Source organism: Diadema antillarum, unplaced genomic scaffold (assembly GCF_040938485.1).
Source record: "Diadema antillarum isolate AM-2024a unplaced genomic scaffold, OU_Dant_1.0 seq00000003_RagTag, whole genome shotgun sequence".
Classification (NCBI taxonomy): domain Eukaryota; kingdom Metazoa; phylum Echinodermata; class Echinoidea; order Diadematoida; family Diadematidae; genus Diadema; species Diadema antillarum.
Genome location: NW_027271125.1, coordinates 867,767 through 888,594, shown reverse-complemented (window position 1 = coordinate 888,594; position 20,828 = coordinate 867,767). Strand labels below are relative to the sequence as shown.

General features: G+C 40.0%; 1 protein-coding gene across 1 annotated transcript; it reads right to left on the bottom strand.

The window, feature by feature from the left end:
* Positions 1 to 2,601: 2,601 nt before the first annotated feature.
* On the bottom strand, positions 2,602 to 8,800 carry LOC139724919 (flavin-containing monooxygenase 5-like). The gene is made up of 5 exons (XM_071636041.1): positions 8,686 to 8,800; positions 8,404 to 8,459; positions 7,508 to 7,898; positions 5,230 to 5,489; positions 2,602 to 2,949 (listed from the first exon to the last, which is right to left on the bottom strand). The coding sequence occupies exons 1-5, from the start codon at positions 8,798 to 8,800 to the stop codon at positions 2,602 to 2,604; spliced, it is 1,170 nt and encodes a 389-aa protein (XP_071492142.1).
* Positions 8,801 to 20,828: the final 12,028 nt, after the last annotated feature.

Here is a 20,828-nt window from a genome sequence, read left to right as displayed (position 1 = left end):
GCTCAAAGCGCCGATGAACGGCGTCGCCATGGTTTCGCCGCACAATGTAATCTGCCAAGGCGCAAGTGCAATAATGAGTACTGTCTCCATACACTTTAGCACTGTGCATGTATGGACTGATGAAGAAGTTCAGTAACATTATTTGGATTGTTTGTTTATGATGAGATTGATACAATACGTTGAAACACAATCGCTTCATTTTCACATGAAATATTACCACCTGGAAGCTTGAGATCTTTCCCTTTATTCTGGCCTTTTATTTACGAAACGGTCGTTTAATGGAAGGATCACTGAAAATAGTAGAAATCATCTTAGCAACGACCTTTACTTTGATTTGCCAATGTAAAATCATGATACCAATATGGCTAATGTTAAGTTTAAATGCAAACATATCTAAGTGTGTGTACATAAATCATAATCATGTGAGTGAAACAGAGAAAGGACATAATAGATATCTGATATCTAAGTTTTTATCCAAAATTTTGAAAACACAAATAAAATCAACATATGACTGGAATCACGTAAAAATGATGATAATCACTGCTAACTTGATATGACTATCTTGATATCAGCTATCAACATTCTGTGAACAACATATTTGCATTAACTGAACTGAAATAAGATAATGAACAAAAAAGAAAAGAAGAACAATGGAAATAATACAAGAGAATCCTTGCATTAGTATTCACATTGTATTAAATTCACATTTTCATGTCATCCTAAATAGGTGTCCTAATAAGAGCTCCAATGTGGAGATATGAATTATTTCTAAGCTCCTTATGGGGACACTTACACTCATTTTACGAGCTCCCATAAAAATGCGGGAATTATTCAATGACGCCACTTGCTTTATTATACGTTGTTATAATGAGATCCCATGCGAAGACTATTCATAATGTAATTGTTTTGTTGCATGAGCTCCCGTCAGTGTGGACATTTTTCTTTAATGGGCTAACGGACACAATAATAATGTTGTGAGCTCATGGAGACATTCTCTGTACTATTAGGGGGATGAATGATGAAAAAAAAATATTTTGTAATTGAAATTGTGTGATTAGTATATTATGCCAGGACTGGATTGGAGAATTTATTCCCTGTACTCAGTAATACATGTACTAAATTCCTTTTATTTTCTTCCTAAAAACAAAATACAACTCAATTCGAGCTAAAAAATTTGTCACTTGAAAATCAAAGCCATGTCCATAAAGCCAAACGCATTCACACTTTCATTCAGTAACAAAATAAACAGCGACCCCCCCCCCCCCAAAAAAAAAAAAAAAATAGCGTTTACATGACAAAAGAAATCCACAAATAGACAATGACAACATTGACTATCACTGGTTGAGTTGCAAAATATGCAGTCGCTTGAAAGATGATGGTCTTTCACGAGTGTGTGTGTGTGTGTGTGTGTGTGTGTGTGTCTGTGTGTGTGTGTGTGTGTGTGTGTGTGTGTGTGTGTGTGTGTGTGTATTTGTTTGTTTCTTTGTTGTGTTTTTTTTTGGGGGGGAGGGTAGTGTTGACCACAAGATTTTGGAGAATCATCATGGGCAGGATGTGCATAAGTGAACACCCTCTTGCCATGTTGTGGTCTCATGTAACACATCACGGTATAAAGGTTTTTTATGTAATCTGGGTGGGGGGGGGGGGGGGTGCCAGGGATTACAGTATCTTTAAAGGGATCCAAACCATGCAGGAATAATGTTGCAGATTCTTTTTATTCTGTTATGGTTTTTTGTGAAGTATTTTGTAAAGCAAATCATAACTCCATATTGTGTATTATTGAATTGCTACTGTGAAATATGTTTCAATGTACTTACGTTGGACTCGAATACTCAGAATGGGTCGTTGAGTATATGATGAACTTTCAAACACTGAAACTTTGAAATTTTTAGGAGGATTTAATTGCAACAAGGTGACAAATCCTTACAAATGAAGAGTTTTTTGGCAAAAACCGATAAGTCCATATTTGCCAAATGGAGATATTTGCGATTAAAGGGCAAGAAAAATAAAGAGAATATAAGAAAATTTTTGCTTCTTTTGAACATAACTTCAAAATATACCTCTTAATATGTCGTGACCAATATATCATTTAAAAGGTATTGTTTTGTACTTTATAACAGAGACCGAAATTCAAAATCTTCAAAAATGGACTTATCGGTTTTTGCGAACAACCCTTCAAATATAGCAGGCATATAGGAGCTTGGAAACATCAGCAAGATGAAGTCGTGCAGGACGGTTCATGCATGGTGCCAAACCGGGTAGAGAGCGCAAGGGGGTGAATAAGACCATGGACCTACACCTTGTAGGTCCATGATAAGACCAAGGAAGTGTTTCATTGGTAAGACCCAACCAAAGAGATTGGTATAATCTCTTTGGACCCAACGGACTCGCACACGCGCACACAAACAAATAGAGATGACAACACGGGTCCCATACAACAGTCTGCTCTGCAATAAACACACACAAACGCATACAAACGAAATAGTAATACATACTGGTAGCTTGAGACCCTGACTAAAAGTTATGCAAGTTCAACGTTCAGTAGTGAGATCTATTCGAAGTTCGTTCCCACCGGTTTCCACAATTTACTGTGTATAGTTTCTATGCACTTTCGTAGCATCGAATGACGAATCCAATGACGATGGCAAACAAAGCAACAAACATCATATATCTGAAGTGGAACGAATTCTCGGCAGATTTTATTGTCGCCGCAGCTTCAGGACGCACTGTCGACAGGGTCAAACCGTAGTGGCTATAATCGTCCATTTGGAGAACTTCCTCCCTAGCGGTGGGTGTGGCCCCAGGACCTACCAGTCTGTAGCTGGGGGGATAGGCCCAGCCGATATAGTAGTGGTAGGCGAGTTTGGGATCGGTGAGCAGGAGTTTCAGCAGGCTGGGACGAGTTCCAATTATCCCGGCGATTTCGTCCATGTACTTTGGCGGATCTGGCTGAGAAGAGAAGAGAAAGACGGTATAGAAATGAGGACAAAGTAGTAATAACATTATGTTAAAAACCGTGATCGATACGTTCATAATACCATTTAAATGAGTGTACACCTTCCATGAAAATAAAAAGAATCTGTTCCGGACCCAAAAACAAACATGATTCCGGATTTTTTAAAAAAGAGAAGAAGATAAGAAAAGAAAACAACAATAACAACATACGGGTGGTGTTGGAGCGTTTTCTGTTTAAGATGGCAAACTCAGTTTACTCCGATCAGGAACTGACTTCAAGCTATCAAGCGGTAGGGTGACGAGAATTTTCACTCGAGCATTTTTTATATTTCCTGATGTACGATACGAAAATCTGCCACCCGATGCGCAAGGGTCTAAGGCTTACTAAATTTAGGTAATAATAGGAGAGCCCGTTTCTAGCGAAATTGCCAGGATTTTGATAGTAAAACAGCATAGATAACTAGAAAGGCCATTGCCAAGCAGCTCATATTTCCACCACTGATCTTGATCCATAGAGATCAGTGATTCCACTAATACGTATACATGCTGAAAATCGCACGATAAAACCCTTTTGATATACGTCGTCAGCTTCCAGCTGGCAGCAGCCGTGCAGCGCCTTGCGATCGCCCGTGCCAAGCACGTACCCTAGTGCGCCTATGCAAACCTCAAAAATACGCATCAGTTCATTGATCCTACCTGCCAAACTATCGCAAATCCTTCACAGAATGCATAAAAAATTTCGGATTACTACCACAATAAAATGATCTGTTTCTTGTGTCATTCTCATTCTGTGAATCCAAACCCGTTCACAACTTGTTGAAGTTATTTTGCATACAGAACAGATACAGACAAACAAACAAACGCCGAAGAAACATCCTTAGCCGCGGAGGTAATGATGATTATGAACTTCGACTTCCCATCTGCGCAAAGGCCTTTCACAAAGTGACAAAATACTTGTTCGGAGTTAATCTTAAAAGCCAGGAGAAAGAGACACAAGAACTACCAAAAACAATGTAGGGCATGTGATGAACTTCCATGCAGGAGAAAATTAACGTCTCCATTCGTATAAGAGAAACAGAATGTCATGAATCTCGTCGCCCAAACTCAAGAGTGGATGTGTTCGTTAATCGGGTATAGCGGTATATGATCGCAGAACAGCACATCCCAACCCCATGGCTGGTTTAATTCTCTACGCAGCCATTTTAGGTATGGCGGGGGGGGGGGGGGGAGGACCTCGAACCCCCACCCCCCTACACACACACACACACACACACACACACACACGCACACATTCGCTCATACCGTCTGCAGTAATGAAGGGCCAGTGACAACGAAGCAGCTACTGAGTTACGATTACTCGTATTAAGCATAACTCGGTGAATCGAGCGTAAGATCAGTCCTGATCCTAATTCTGTTTCAGATAGACACTTTTAAAGCTTTATTTAAACACAGACTTAATCGCAAATCGTTCGTAACTTTTTTTCTGAATCGCATCAATCGTAAGACCAATCTTACGAAACAGGCTCCAGAGATCTTTTTAACCCAGACGATGAAACCAAGCGCCAACTGTCCTTTGATATTTTACGACCCACTGGAACCAATAAAGTAGACAGTCTTTAAAGGTATGGTTTACCATTGAGAATAGTGATATATATTGAAAAAGAAAATGTTTGGGTTATTATATTTGATGCATATGTATCGGTCAGTTGTATCACAAAACATCCTACCATTAAAAAAATCGCAATAACGCCTAAAATATAAGGAGATATCTCTATTTTTCTCAATAAACCACAACTGCAGACAGTTTCTTCTTGAAACAGTTTTGTTATCTATTGTACACATTTCATATTTCACAATACGTGATTGATACTGATTAACATTTTTGCATTGGTTGTCTCGATCCCTATTTCACATTTTAGAACCATTTTTGAAGCACCTCTAAAGTTGGATTTTGGTTTCATCTTCAAAAATGGAAAACAATGTAAACATGGTTAAGCATTTATACTACTGATCTCTTGACTTGTGTAAGGTTTATCATTAATTATCCATTCATCACTTTCCATAATGACAAAAAATATACATGTCTAATGATTCCTTTTCATTTACATTTCTATAAAAAAAAAATTTACTTGTGCTCTGTGAAAGTGCAGCTGGCTATAAGATATGCCCAAGTCCAGAAGCGTGTTACGACAGATGATAATTTGAGTTATAATTGCTTAGTGTAGGAGTCATTCTATTGTGAGGATAGAAAATAAAGAAAAAGGGGAAGCTTACCACCAAGGCGTACCGCGACCCGAAATAAGTTTCGGTTTCTTCTTTTTCGCGGGCAATCTCCCGCTTCATAGATTTCATGTCCGGCAAACGGGCCTGCTTCTTGAGCACGTTCACTGCTAGTCTCGCCTGCATTTCGCTCACGATGTTCTGCCCAATGGTGTCGGGGACGGCCATACCAACGAATAGCAGTGTACGGGGCGACATTTCTATCGGAATGACGTGCTTGTACCAGTGAAGCGGCCCCACATCGTCTGGGAGACCTTTATAGGTACAGGTAATAACAAACAAAATCTCAGATATTCCAGCCATGACCGTTAGTCCCTCAGCGCTGGCATGAGAAATATTCGGATACAGTGGCAAATTCGGATACAGAGGAAATGCAGTTGCTATTTTTTTTTTCTTATTTGGCTTTATTGTTCTTTAATACATGTTTTAACAAATAAACCATAAACATAATAAGAACTTGAATGAGTGAATTGTCAATACAAAACGATGCTACGGTCATAAATCAGGGCCGCGTCCGGCAGATTTGTAGCCTGTTCGGTAACCGCTAGCTGAAAATAAGTCATCGCTTAACGATTTTTGGAAAAGTCGAGAGGGCAGTATAAAGCCGCGGCGATGGCCGAGCCGCTCGGATATCGGATATCCTATTCAACGATTTCCCGTCGGTCACCAGTCGATTTTGGTCAAAACTTGGCGAAATGGGGGAATCTTTACTGACAGCTGCAGTCAAGCGGTGATGACCCACAGATGATCGGACGAGCTCTCCCCGCCGTAGGCCGATTTTTAAGAAATTACCCGACGGCTGGCCGGTGATCTGCACCACATCTGCCTGTGTCCCGCACGCGTACCGGCGGCGGCGGCTGCCCACAGGTCCCTGCTATCACTTCGATATCGCCATCGAAATTTTAATTCCATAGGAAGACTACAACGGCAACTGATGTCCTAAAAATCAGTGGTCTCCGGTCCGTAGCCGGGATGCGTGCCCGGCCAAGAATGGCTAAAAACTTGCCACCCGGGCACCGAGCAGGCTGATTTTGAGGGGTTGTGAAAATATTAGGAATCTATATTGAATCTAATTGCATGCAGGGAGTACACCGGTTCCCAATAAAACTTACAGATGAAAAGGATGACAGCTATGAAGTGGGAGAACACATACGTCGAGGTATAAAAGAACTCCCCCCCCCCCTTCTTAAAAAAAAAGACATGCTACGATCACAACCTACAAAATCAGCCTGCTTAACGGCTGGGCGGCGAGTTTTTAGCCAATATCGGCCAGACACTGACCGGCGACCGACCGGGCACCACTGATTTTTAGGGCAGCGCTCGGTCGTAGGTGAAGTTTTAACGCTGATGATTTCTTGAAAATTGGCCAGTGGCTGTGGGAGACTGTTGATCCAGTTGCAAGTGGGGCATCACTCGATGACTGTTCGGACTCTGCCCCGAGAAGATCCCCGTCTTTCGCCGAGTATTTACTTAACATCTACCTGTGGCGGACGGAAAATCGACAGGGTATCGCCCAGGCATGGCTGGGGCTTTTATACACCCCTCTGAGTCCACAACTTGTCGAAAAATCGCTGGGCGATGCATAATTCAAACGGCGACGCAGCAGGTTACATAAATAGAACGGACGCCACCCTTCCCTCAAGTGAGTACAAGAACGCATGGCGCGATCACCAGAGCTAGCCCGATACAATGACGGAAATGCAATGTAAAAACATGCACCTAAAAAATAAGCCCAGCAAGTAAGAGGAATTCCCAACGGACATGACTTTATGAAAAAGAAATAATTCGAGATTTGTGTCTGCCGTCTGTTTGCGGTTTGTTGTTATGATTGTGTATGTGTGTGCTTCTATTCCATTACTTTTTTTTTTTATGAGTACATACCATACGCGGGACAGTGACTTTGTTATCCGAAGTTATGATGCACATACCAAAAGCATTCACTTTTCATTGTCGGCTAGAACCCCCTTGATGATTCAAATGCGTTAAAACTGTTTTACTTGCCTGACAGTTTCGTCTCTTTGAATGTGCTGCAGAAATAATAATGATTAAAAAAAACAACAACGGCACAAGGCTGACAGAAAACTGCAGTGGTAAGATCTTAAGATTATGAAAACATTATGCGTTTGTTAACAAATTTCATCCGATCCCAATGTGCTGCAGCCACCGTTTTTTATTTCTTTTCGTGAATCTGAAGTCAAATGACTTTAAAAAAAGATCACATGCTAATTTTTGTATCTCCTGAAGAACACAATGTTTGCTTCTCTCCACTTGCCTGGGATGAGGTCACACCGGAGAAAGGGATACTTCACATCGTAGCCCGTGGCGAAAATGATGACGTCAAGGTCTTCTAATGTCGACCCATCGCTCAGAATGACCTTTGACCCTTCCACTCTTTGAATGCAGCTCCTTACTCTGATGTCGCCGTTCATGATTCTGTCGCTTGCGCCGGCGTTGATCATCGCCAGCTTCTGTGCCGCTGGGCTGGGGCACTGGAAACCGAGTGCCATGTGGTCAGTGGCTTCTTCCAAGATTGTCTGCAGTCTCTTAGCCCTGTAGCTATCGGGAAGGAGTTCGTGCCATCGTCGGTTGAATTGGTAATTCCACGGTCGCCTCCGAATCGTCAAGGGCCAATACCAGGCCCCTCGTCGCATGCTGAGGTAAATCTGGGATGCAACGCATACAAAAAAAAGCGAAATGTATCACATATCTTAAATGTCACATCTTACATATCCCGTTGTTGAGAAGACCGTTGTGGCGCCATTACAAAAGACTTCGCAGCCAGTTTCCCCCATTTCTTCCTCTCCTCTGCCTTCCTTTGTGCCTCTCTCAGACCTTAGAGCTGTCCAGTCTCTTATATTGTCTTCCATCTCTTCTTAGGTCTACCTCTTTAATTGCTCTTTTTCTTCTCACTGTGCCTTGTAAGATTCTTTTGGCCAGTTCTGATGATCTCTCTGTGTACCCATACCATTTGAGGTTTGCGTATTTTCACTGTTGACAGTAGGTCTTCAGAGGGCCCAATGGCTTGCTGAACTCGATGGAGCTTATTATGATCTTTCAACTATAACCTCTCACAAACTATCGACATGTTTTCAGGCATTATACAATATTGTCAAAATGATAACGTTTCTGAAACAAACAAACACACAAAAATGTTGCGCGTTATCTCACCTGAGAGGCATAGGGACTCGCGACGGTTGCAACGTCCGCGGCAGAAATACTTCCGCCTGCAAACGAAAGAAATGAAAGCGCGATAATAGTGACGATCTTAATGTCACAATACATGCTATCCAAAGCTGCTTCAAACGTGTTTTTTTTACATGTTTTTAATATTGACACGGCACGCATAATGTTGGCACCCAGAGACGATGGAGTAGTACTAGCCAAGAAATTTTCATCGCCTGGAGTGGCTGAATACTCCGACTCTTGAATGACAATCTCCGGAGCACATACAGCAGATGAAGTCTGTTGGCTGATACTGAGGCTGCCCTTGCCATCCCCCTGGCTCTCTTGTCAGCCTGCTATACGTTTCTTTCAGCTTCAGCCCTCTTGACGCCCTATCTGACATTACCTCTACACAACTGATGATTGTCAGTTGCACCTTAGCAGGTGTTTGGTGTCGATGTTAGATATCTTCATGTCGCATTTGCACACGTCCTTGAAGCGAAGATGCGGCCTTTCCATGAAGCTAGACCCCTCGCATAGCTCTCCTTAAAGGATGCCCTTCTGGATGTGGCCTGGTTCGCTTTGACGCGAATGACCCAACCACTTAAGTCGTCTCTGGCGACGAGCGTAAGGATACTGAGAATGCCGGCACGCTTGAGGACCTGTGTTTGTCACCCTATCCTGCCACTTTTGTAATGTGCAGGAGTTGTCTGAGAACGTAGGCGGAAGGTGTTGAGCCTCTTCTCCTGGCCCAGAGCCGTTTAGCAGGGTTCTGAGGACGCAAGCTTGAAGCATCTGCTTGGCGTTCATGATCAGCTGACTTTTGTTCCATAGGCATACACGCTTGTTCAGCTTTACTATGACTGCAGTAGTTTCCCTGTCCTATTGCTTGTCTCAGTGTTAAGGGAGGAGGAACTGGAGATGGTAAGTAGACCTAGGTGAAGAAGTCCACTTCTAGATGCGTGTCAGTGATGAAAGTATCCGAATTACAGTCAGTGCTTGTGTCAACTTAAAGTCTTTTTCAGGCTGATAAGAACCTCTCTAACATTGGTTTTGGTATGCACTAAGGCGATGTTGAATACCTTCCCGTCCGCTCTGGTATGGATGTAGGTGTCTTCTGTGCAGCTTTCAAAAACGTACTGAGCATGGAGAAGAAGATTCCGAAAAGTGTCGGTGTGAGGGTGAAGTCATATATTTCACACCGCTGCTTACTGGTAAAGAATGAGAAGTTCTACCTTTACACCACACTCATATCCTCGTAAAAGGATGTGGCAATCTGGAGCAGTCTCGCGGGGAATTCTATCTTTAATGCAGGAGACTGAAGAATCCACATCGGCTGACTAGGTCAAAGGCTTTCGTCTAGTATGTAAAGTCAATGTGCAGCGGCTTAATTGATTTAATTGCTGCTCTCGGCTCTTCTCCTCCACCAGGCATACTGTACGTGAAGACCATGTCGACTGTAGATCGGCCTGCCCTGAAAGCCGCACTGCTACTCCGGATACCCTCTGCCAAAACTAGACGTGCAAAGACTCTCCCTACAACACTGAGGAGGAAGACACCTTGATAGTTGTTGCAGTCGCTATGCATGGCTTTCTTTGTTCTTGTATGATGTCTTTGGGGACGTGGCCTTTTCCCAGCAAAGACACAGGAGGTCTTGGAGGAGTTGCACTGATACTTGCTTGTCGCAGATAGTCAATGGCTTTGTTGAGTCCTTCTATTGTAGGCAGGGCATCCAGCTCCTTTATGATTGAGAGACTAGGCATAAGGTGTCCAAGCCAGCCATTGTCACCACATTCAAGTGGGCTGCGTACAGTTCCAGGTTATGTTCCATCCAGCCTTCCAGCCGCTTCCTTGGTCTGTGACTGCCTCTCTTGTCTCTTAGTCTTCAGTGGTGCAGTCTTGCCGGTGGTAGGAACGATGGCAGTTTTTATGCCGTCGTACATGTTCCTTGCATTTCCAATAACAGCTGCAACGGTCTGAATCCTCCTGTACAGGTTTAACCAGATGCCATTAGCATAGCGCTGTGCAGTCTGTTGAGCCTTGTTGCGATAAGTTCTAAGAAGGTAGTGTGTGCTGGAGGTGCAATGGGGTTGTGTTAGTAGGCCAGCAGGTCTTTCCTGGACCAGTGGTCCTCTGGCAGCTTCAACATCTGGTTTCATCTCTTCCCATTGAGTTTGGTACCAGTCGTCATTCTGACTCTGCTTCTTCCGAGCTTAGTAAAGGTTTGTTTGTTTGTTCATTTCCATCCGAAGGATGGCTGGATAGCCCATATTCAGCTACGTTAAGCTGGTCTTCCATGGGGTCCAGTTGGATGTGAGGTGGAACCGCTTCACCGGGTTAAACACCCTGCTCTATGTGATGAATGAATGAAGCGGGATCTTTTACGTGCATGAGTTGTTAACTGTCTCTTACACGGGACCTCCATTTTATCTCCAATCCGAGGGACAGAGTGTTTTGCCTCTTGGTAGAGGGGGCGGTATGCTTACACACAACATTGCTCAGTCCAGACTCGGGTTCGAACCCGGGCCGCGTGATCGTGAGGCAGACGCGTTACCGACTGAGCCAACTGAAGGTTGATGAGTAGATAGCGCCACGAAGGTGGCACCACTCACTATCAATGTCCGTGACATTGAGAATGGCAAGGAGTGGCCATCTTGTCATTGAAGGTGTTTTGAAATAGTCGACATCTCTCGAGGTCTTTGGTACAACTGGTTGTAGTACAAGGGAGGCCTTTGGTTTTGGTACGATGTGTTTTCTTTGCCATCAATCTCTCTTTGCTGTACTAAATTACCAGTTTGTTTTATGCAAAAAACAAACAAACAAACACCGATGCAAAGCCTCATAAACGATTAAATTGATTTGAAACAATGCTATGCAAATGTATTTGTGCGTTAACGTGTATTTATTATTATCACAAATCCATTTTATGTTTTTATGTAGTATGATGTTTCCTATTACTGCAGGGCGCCTTTGGAAAGCAATTTCTACAAAAGTGAACAGGCCAGTCCTACAGTATGAAATAGATTAAACTGTCGTGTAATCACACATAATATTGTGCGAAAAAATAAAAACATGTAGGCCCTATGTTTTTATAAATATATTAGAAGAGAGAGATCTACCTTTGAAAGATACATAAAGGTGGGGAAAGAAGTCATATCAAAATCAGTAAACATTGTTACTATCATCAGCTCCAGGAGATTTATTCTTTAGTTTTGCCTTACCTACAACAAGGATCCTCTTGTTTTTATAATCTTCTCCTTTAATGAACTGGCAGCTATGAATAACCTCTCCAGGGAAACCTTCTATCCCCGGTATCTCTGGGGTCCATCCGTTGGAGTAGATTCCCGTTGAGACCAAGACTCCATCAAAGGTGTCGGTTGTTTCGGCGCCAGACCCGCTGCGCGCAGTGACCAGCCAGCGCCCCGTCTTCGAGTAGTCTTCCGTGGGCTGGACATCAACCACCTCCGTGTTGAAATGTATGTGCTTTCCGAGCTTGAAGTGTTCAACATAACCTCGATAATACTCCAACAACTCGGACGCCTGTAACAAAACGCATTGATAGATGAAAACAATAACTTAGTCGCAAATCTTTGTCAGCAGACGCCCAATCATTCTGAAATGATTGTTTCCACCGTTGTGGAAATCACGTTCGGAGAGAGTAGGCCCTACACACTTTAGTTGCACTGTAAAGTCGCTAACTTAAAAAGCTACTACAGCCATTTTTATCAAAATTGATTTTTTTTTCACTCATTTTCAGTAGCTTTATTCACTATACTATTAATAAAATCTGAATTTTCAATTGGAAAGTTTTTAAAAATGGCATCTAAAAATTGGTTCGTTTCCAAAAGTTACTACAGAATATTAGTTAAGTTCCAACCATGTAATACCATCACAGGAAATTGACTAATCAGCATGATCAGAAAACAGCAAGACTTAATCCTCTATTAACCTTCTGCACGGGTTTTGTTTTTTTCCGATCTGCTGAAAACACACCACAAATCTGCGTAATTTCTTGCAATGAACGTGACTGAAAGGGAACTCATAAACATAATAAATCACCCTAATACAGGACCAGAAATGAAATAAGTAGGCCAAAATAAATGAAAGTATGTAACCCTGCACCACAAAACCAACAAAAAGTCGCCAGGTATGGATTTTTAGTTAAGGGCAGATTCTGAAAAAAACAAACTCTAAGCTTTAAAATGATGTATAACTCAATTCAAATAGACTCCCCTAACCTATCTAAATACTGGAAAGAAAGCACACACTCTGGAGAGTGTGAACTGAGAAAAGAGGCTCTGAAGTACAGGGTCCATAAAGCGCTTAATTTGTATTAACCAAACAGCGCTAGCTGTGAAATGAAAGGGACAAAACACAGGATGCCAACCAACGGAGCAACAACAATGAAGGGATTATCAGATTAAGCTGAAATTAAGCATGTTTTTATCAACTCATTTTGTCCATGATTAATGCAAACTTACAAAGCAGTAGCATTACCCTTTCAAAAGTTATTAGACTTGAAAGTGAAGAGTCTACAAAGGATTTCAAGAAATGAAAAGGGGCCTCTAATACATACCTGATCATTATATACTCTACCCCAAAAGGGATTGTAGAAAAACTACTGAAAATACACTTTCCCATTCATAATAATGTGGAAGAAAGATAGCTCTTTCAGAAAATATGAAAAACCTAAAGATTGACATAGTTGACCCATTCCAACTGTTTTGAGTCCTCACGTGAAATCAAGGGACGCGACTTTTTGTTTGTCTCCTTGCTGACTGTGATGTATGTGTCATGTGATTCTCAAAGAGTGCACCATACCCTAATGAACGGAGGCAGAGTCTTGTCAAAGGCATAATCCGAGTACGCCATCATCTCCTTGCAGATATTGGTATGCAGGCCGACGTACACGGCGCCCGGACCCTTGGGGTCTGGCCGAGGCTCCTCGGAGAGCAGCCATAGCCCACCTGGATATGGACGCACAGATGGAGAAAGAAATAGGATTATTGAAGCTGTAACAAATAAACGACTTTGAGTGATGTCAATAACTGTTTCTATTGTTGACGGTGCTGCTTCTGCACCTACTACATGATGTTATAAAACGAGAGTGGCTATTGTGATATACTGATACATTGTATCACAATCGGGCTGACATAAGGTGTGCATCCCATACTCTCTCTCCGTCAAACCGTGGTGATGCATTAACTAACTCAACGGTCATTACAGTCGACGAAAAACAGGAAAGTCAGTCCAACGAGTTTCAAGTTTTTTCCCAATAATATCTGTATGTGTATATATGGATATATATGTATATATACATGTGTGTGTGTCTATGTGCGTGTGTGTTTAACATGCTTAACACCGTAGGGAGTTTATAGTGTGGCATGTAAAATCATGTAATATTAACGTATTGTTATTTATTACAAACGATCACTGGTTTTATTCTAATCTCCTGCATTGACATTAATATTCAAAAGAGAAGCGTATATATCAATTGACCTATTCATTCGCTGATATCTCATTGTTCCTTTCGTTCTCTTCTCGTGAAGGCCAGTGTGTATTGAATCAGCTATCAAATCACTTTGTAATTTTCTCTTCTTCGGGATTACTATTTTCATGCTACGTTTCTCAAAAGAACTGAAATAGAATCTTTTCAGTGATGAATGCATCGGGACTGTCCAATATTTGCCTATCATCAGGTGATCGTAGCTTTCTCCTCTCATCTGACATATATTATCATGAAACCTTTAGAATATGTTATGACAGAACCGAACTCTGAACTGTTCATGTATACATTTACAATCGGAGCAATGCCATTCTTCAGATTTCAATGCCCCTTTGATGTGAATAAGCGAATGAGTGAATAAATAAAAGTGAATTTATTATCCAATGTAATATCATAATCAGTACCATGTTTACAAATATGAAGTCACATGGAAAAATGTAAGGGTAATAACGAGCCAGAAAATAGCATGGATGTTATATTCGGGTCTGGCCCCTTGATGTTTGGGGAGTTACAATGTTTTTTTTTTTTTTTTTTTTTTAACTGTGCAGTAATAATGTTAATACGGTTAATGTTAGATATTTATCAATAAGATACTCTAGTGCTAATAAAAGAAAATGATTAAAATCTGTTACATTATGCATGAATATATTGATGGTTGTAATTCAAATATGTCATGCACAATGTGTATTACTAACAAAAACAAAGTATTTACATTTATAGGATAAACATGTCATCAATGTTTCAATGAGCATGGTTAAATTTATGTTAAAAGTTCTACAACAGCCTTAAGAAAACTTGAGATTTATGAACGCACCCTGTCAGGGCATCCATGCATAGGTTCCTGACCAGATTTTAGGGACTTGCGATGATATGTCGCATGGGGCCGCTGCTAGCACAAAAATGAGCACATGAACCCCTACTTTTTATTACTTTACTGGAATAAGTAAGCCTTTTTCTACAATTTGGTCAAGTTTCGTGAAAATGACATGGGTTTTAAATGAACAGCATAAGTTTAATCCATATCCGCCTACTGCGTTATACTATGTAAACGCCATTCGCACCGAGCCACTACAGACAAATATTTGCACTCAAAGTATTTTCTACTTTACATCTCTTTCAAAGGCACAAAAAATTAAGGAAAGTTGACAAATTATGTATCAAAAGAAAGAGCACAAAATTGTCTTTGATATGATATAAATTTCCATGCATTTTGACCAATCAGAAAAATATACTAGTTGACAGAAATCAGACATGATTTATGAAAATATGAATAATAAATATAATATTTGATATTCATTCATAAATCAAAAATATTTTCTTCCTTTACATGTTGATTTGGATATCATTTTCAAAATATTCAAAGCAAGAGCTTTACAGTGATATATGATAAATGCATATTGTGATTTTCTAAGTAGGAATAATTGGAGAAGTAAAAATATAATGCAATCGCTCTGTTTATGACAATAATGGGTATTTTCCATGTAAGAATATCATTGACTCATGTGAAGAGACTGTTCTTTACGACCTTCTCTGAAATGAAATACCACATCCATCCCAATCAATGCATAACACTTTAGGAGAAATAATATCAATTTGTGACCAAAATATCGCACAAATACTTATAAACAAATGTCATAATTACAAATGTAAAAATGACGTCAAAATGACGTCAAAATGGAATTAAAATGACGTCATTTCAGCGGCAAGCTCGACTACGGAATTTTCTGTACTTCGGTGATTGCAGCCTTCGCGGTTTCTACGGGAAATCATGTAGATCGGCGGATATGGGTATAATGAACCCACCCTGTCAGGGCATCCTTGCATGGGGTCCTGACCAGATTTTGGGGACTTACGATGATCTATGTCGCATGGGGGCGCTGCTAGAACAAAAAACGAGCATATGAATCCCCACTTTTTATTATTTTTCTGGAATAAGTAAGCCTTCTTCTACAATTTGGTCAAGTTTCGTAAAAATGAGATGGGTTTTAAATGTACAGCATAAGTTTTATGAACCCACCCTGTCAGGCATCCCTGCATACGTTCCTGACCAGCTTTTGGGGACTTACGATGATAAATTATGTCGCATGGGGGCGCTGCTACTACAAAAACGTGCACATGAACCCCCACTTTTTATTGTTTTTCTGGAATTAGCAAGCCTTCTTCTACAATTTGGTCAAGTTTCGTGAAAATGACATGGGTTTTGAATGTACAGCATAAGTTTTATGAACCTTGTCCTTTAGCTCACCCCTAACAGAAAACGTCGATGAGAAGGATTTGAGAGATTTAGGTGTATTCTGCCGCGTGAGGGCGCTGCTTTCTCAAGAATGAGAGTGTAAACCCTAACTTTAGGGTCTGGCCCCTTGATGTTTGGGCAGTTACAATGCCTTTTTTTTTAACTGTGCAGTAATATGTTAATATGGTTAATGTTAGATATTTATCAATAAGATGCTCTAGCGCTAATAAAAGAAAATGATTAAAATTCATTACATTATGCATGAATATATTGATAGTTGTAATTCAAATATGTCATGCACAATGTGTATTACTAACAAAAACAAAGTATTTACATTTATAGGATAAACATGTCATCAATGTTTCAATGAGCATGTTAGATTTCTGTTAAAATTTCTACAAGAGCTTTACGAAAACTTGACCTTGATGTTTTTTCTTCCTCATTCTACTGTATTATGTCGTATCACCACTTCAAGTATGTCGTTCAAACTTATATTATCCAGACGGGATAAAAAACACAGAACTTTAGTTTATCCTAAATGTAAAGTAATTATTTTGCATTACCTTTTGTGTATGTGTTTATGAATATTCTAATGCAACCGTGGGTTGAGTTAATGATATTTGCCTTTCATAATGTTTTATTTTCTTTGCCACTCAATTACAGTTTGCTTTGTAATCTTGCGAGACAAGAAAATAATTATTAACAATTAATTGATGAATGAACACTAGATCAAATCCCATTAAAAACTTATAATCTCCGTTCCAGTTCGCATGAACTGACAGTAATTGTTTTTTTTTCAATAACCAATGAAGAAATGCTCTTCTTCCTTTCTCCTGTCCTCTCTCTTCTTAAACTTCGTTGTTTGGTATTGTCATTGGGCTCTCTTCCTACACGATGTCGCGTCTTTTACGTAAGCCCCAATGTATGCATCTGTATAATTATTTTTCTCTCTCTTTTACGTATAATACGTGCTGTAAGTATGTGTGTACTGTTGCGTATTTGGTTTTTTCACATCTTCTGGCAACAAACAGTTTAGCGAATAGTGTCCGTACGAATTGTAACGATTTCTTGTAATTTAGAATAGTAGCTATATTTTAGCTATACAAGAAAAGATTTGGGATGATATCTAGTTATATGTTACATTTTGAATACTAATTTACAGGAAACCACTCGTAATTGCCATATTTAAATTATCTGCCAACCTTGCAAAGACGAAGTATACGCATAACTGTTCTTATATAGTCATTCTACTTACTCGTATCTTGATTATATACTTTAGTATTCACAATGCGTTATGCATTTGTGCAACTTCATTCAATTGTATTATTTGTGTAATGTATGCTTTGTATTTTGTCTCACTCTTTTGTTTGAGGAATATTTTGACCGTTTGAATCATATCAGATTGAAATATTTTAACTACCGTAAAAAAAAAAACAACACTTATATGCATGCATTTGGCATGAATTGACGGAAAAATCAACAATGTGAATGAACATTGAAGGTCTCATAAATCTTTTGATTTGGGTACATGGCATATATTATCATAATTTGCATCATAATTTTATTTACATATTCAATATAATAATTGTCTATTTCACTTTGATTACCTTAGTAATCATTGCAATACAATGCCATCCTTACCACAAGTTTCCATATTGCATACTCTGTTCAATCCACATTGTCTCGTTTGTATCATTCTTTGTCACAAAAGAAAGGCAAAATCGTGCTTACAGGAAACACGAAAAACATTGCGCGACCACATGAAACGCAGGTAGTCAATGATGTTTGTGTATACACGGCTGTATATCGTAGAGAGTAAAATCAAAATAATCGTATTTTAACACAGACAATAGATCGATGAGTCACTTCGTCTCGAATCGGGGTTAAAGTCGAAGGACGACGCGTCGCCGCGGGACGAAGACCATGAAGACTGTCATAGAAATATTTTCGTTTGTAGATACATACATGTATCTTAATAATACGTATACGAAATGAAATTACGGTACTGAGGACACATGGAAGAAACTTGACTCGGACCTTTAAACTGCAATTCACTATAATGACTTCAGATGATGAAAAATTAGTTAAGTGGACATTCAATATAATTGGGTTTTTTTCAATGCAATTCTTATCTAATTTATTCTTTTCCTTCTTCCGTATCAGTTTCATCAAATTTGGCAATGAAACGAAAATGGGATTTACAGTCACGGTACATACATTCTTACATCACAGTTCATCGCTGGACACAATATTAAACACGGCTGTAAGCTGATCGTTGGTTTTTCGTTTTATGTCAACAGTACCAGCCTGGTCAATCACAGTTAATTGCGCCACGATTGAAATCATGGCCTTAATTGTGGAGTAATCACGGTGATCTTATCAGATCTTGAGGCCAGCCGTGGCAATGAACGTTGATCTGGTGATCGTGGTGTGCGTACTAAGCAGATCGCACAACCGTGGGAATCCAGCATTGTTATAAGAGATTGCACATATTGCTGTCATCCGTTAACACATTTTGATCCGATAAGCGTTAATCAGCGTCTTTTTAAAGGTATTGTTTACCCTTGGGAGCAAAATGTGCAGGTATTTTTCTTGCACGCCGGGCCTCCGTCATGCATGCCTCCCCCCCCCCCCTCTCTCTCTCTCTCTCTCTCTCTCTCTCACTCTTTTAATCCCCGTTGCTTATGCCAGATAATTCTATTACTTGGTTTGCTTGGGTTATTAGTTTTGTTTAAATGTTATTTCTGTCTGATTTGGTAAAACATGGTTTGTGTTGCCACAAATTTTGCCACATAATATCATGAAGGAATTAATTAAATAATTAATGTTTTTGTTTTAAATTGTAAACTGTATTCAAGTTTTATGCAATACATAGCTAGTTTGTAAAGCAGTTTTATGTACAGAAGATATTACGAGCGCCCTGTATAAAGGACACAGAATAAAAGTTACAGATGGTGATCCGAGAGGATACTCGGATCACCTAACAAATAAGTAAATGAATTAATCAATAAACAATAATGGTTCTTTGAATAAATAAATGAATGAAGAATGAACGTTCTTACACTGTGTCCTCCACAATGAGGTGGATATTGTCACGAAATATTCTTATCATTAAAACCTACAATATACAAATACCGTGGTTTAACGTTTGATCGGAATAAAATCTAGGACCCACTCAGTTTGGCCATTTGTAATGATAAACGTACAGAATATTTAATAGTGCAATAGTTTACAGGCCTTGCGCTCTGTTGACATTTGCTAAAAATATTCCTATCATCAAAACTTGCAATATATTAATACGTATAGATCTTTAGCAAAAGTCTGTTTTAGCAGTGAAAAAAGAGAAAATAAAAGTATGAAAGTACGGAAATTGTAAATCAAAGCTCTCGAGGGGATTCAAATTCATACAATAGACTCCTGTTATAACGAAGTCCTCGGGACACGTAGTTTTCTTTCGTTATACACTGTACCGGAATTTCGTCATAACCGAACTAATTAATCATAAAAATCATAGATAGAGCGGATAATGTTGTAACCGGAATTTCGTTAGAACCGTGCTCGTTATAACGGGCGTGCACTGTACATAGTTACTCAAGAGTGCCGACAGTGTCTTACCGATGTCATGCTTCTTCTCGTAACATACCGCCTCAAGCCCTTCTTCCAGGCATGTCTTCAGAGAAACAAGGCCCGAGGCCCCGGCCCCAATCACCGCAACCCGTCGCATTCTGATACACTTCGACAAATGTACACATTTCACAATTGGGGAAGGTTTTGTAGTTCGACGCGAGTGTCATCACTTAAATCAAGGTAGAACGTATCCATGCGCAAAATCAGCTCGGTTCTGTCTCAAGAGACAAAAGCTGCAATAAAGTAAATAAATTGATATCTTGTTTTATCTCTGGTGTGTAGAGACTTTCGAAACAGACACAAGATTGTGGATTTTACCTGGTCATTCGAGTTTTAAAAAAATGATCAGGTGGTGGAACTTCTTTCTAAGACGGAACTACTTTTTATGAGAGGATACATGAACACGCAGCTTGGTGTGCGACTCGGGAAATGCATGATCACTTCATGCTCTGCGCATTTTTTTTTTTTTTTCGTGCGAACTGTTCACGTTGGCATGTCATGTCGTGTGAAAGAAAAACTAATCTCTGACGTCACTATGTTCCAAGTTCCCTTTCTTTGTGATTGACTAATTGTATATTTTGAAAAGACTGTAAAGTGAGTTCATAGCGAAGTCAAGTCCCGCACTGCGGGGAATAACTGGTTGAAAACGAAGCTGAGATATTTTGACCCAAACCTTTTTCAAAACTTGTTTTCTTGGGAAAAAAGGAAGACATGAATTGTGCCCTTTTTGAATGTTTGTGAATGATTTGCCCAAGATAATTACGATCAAATCATACAATACCATAAGAAAGTGGCTCAAGCTTTCATATTATCCAAACGTATGTATGCTATCACGAGGGAGCTCCATTTTTCGTGCTGGAGGGGGCTTGTTACGTAGAAAAAAGGAGGAGGAGATGGATGAGTTTCCCCAATCGTTTACAGGCAACCGATGTTGCTGATATTGTGTCCGCGAGAAACCCATTTTAATCGTTCTATTTCGTCCATTATCAATTAACGCAATAATCCTGATTGCGCCAGGAACCATACGGGAGCTGTGAAAGAAACAAACTAGCTAATAAAAGAATA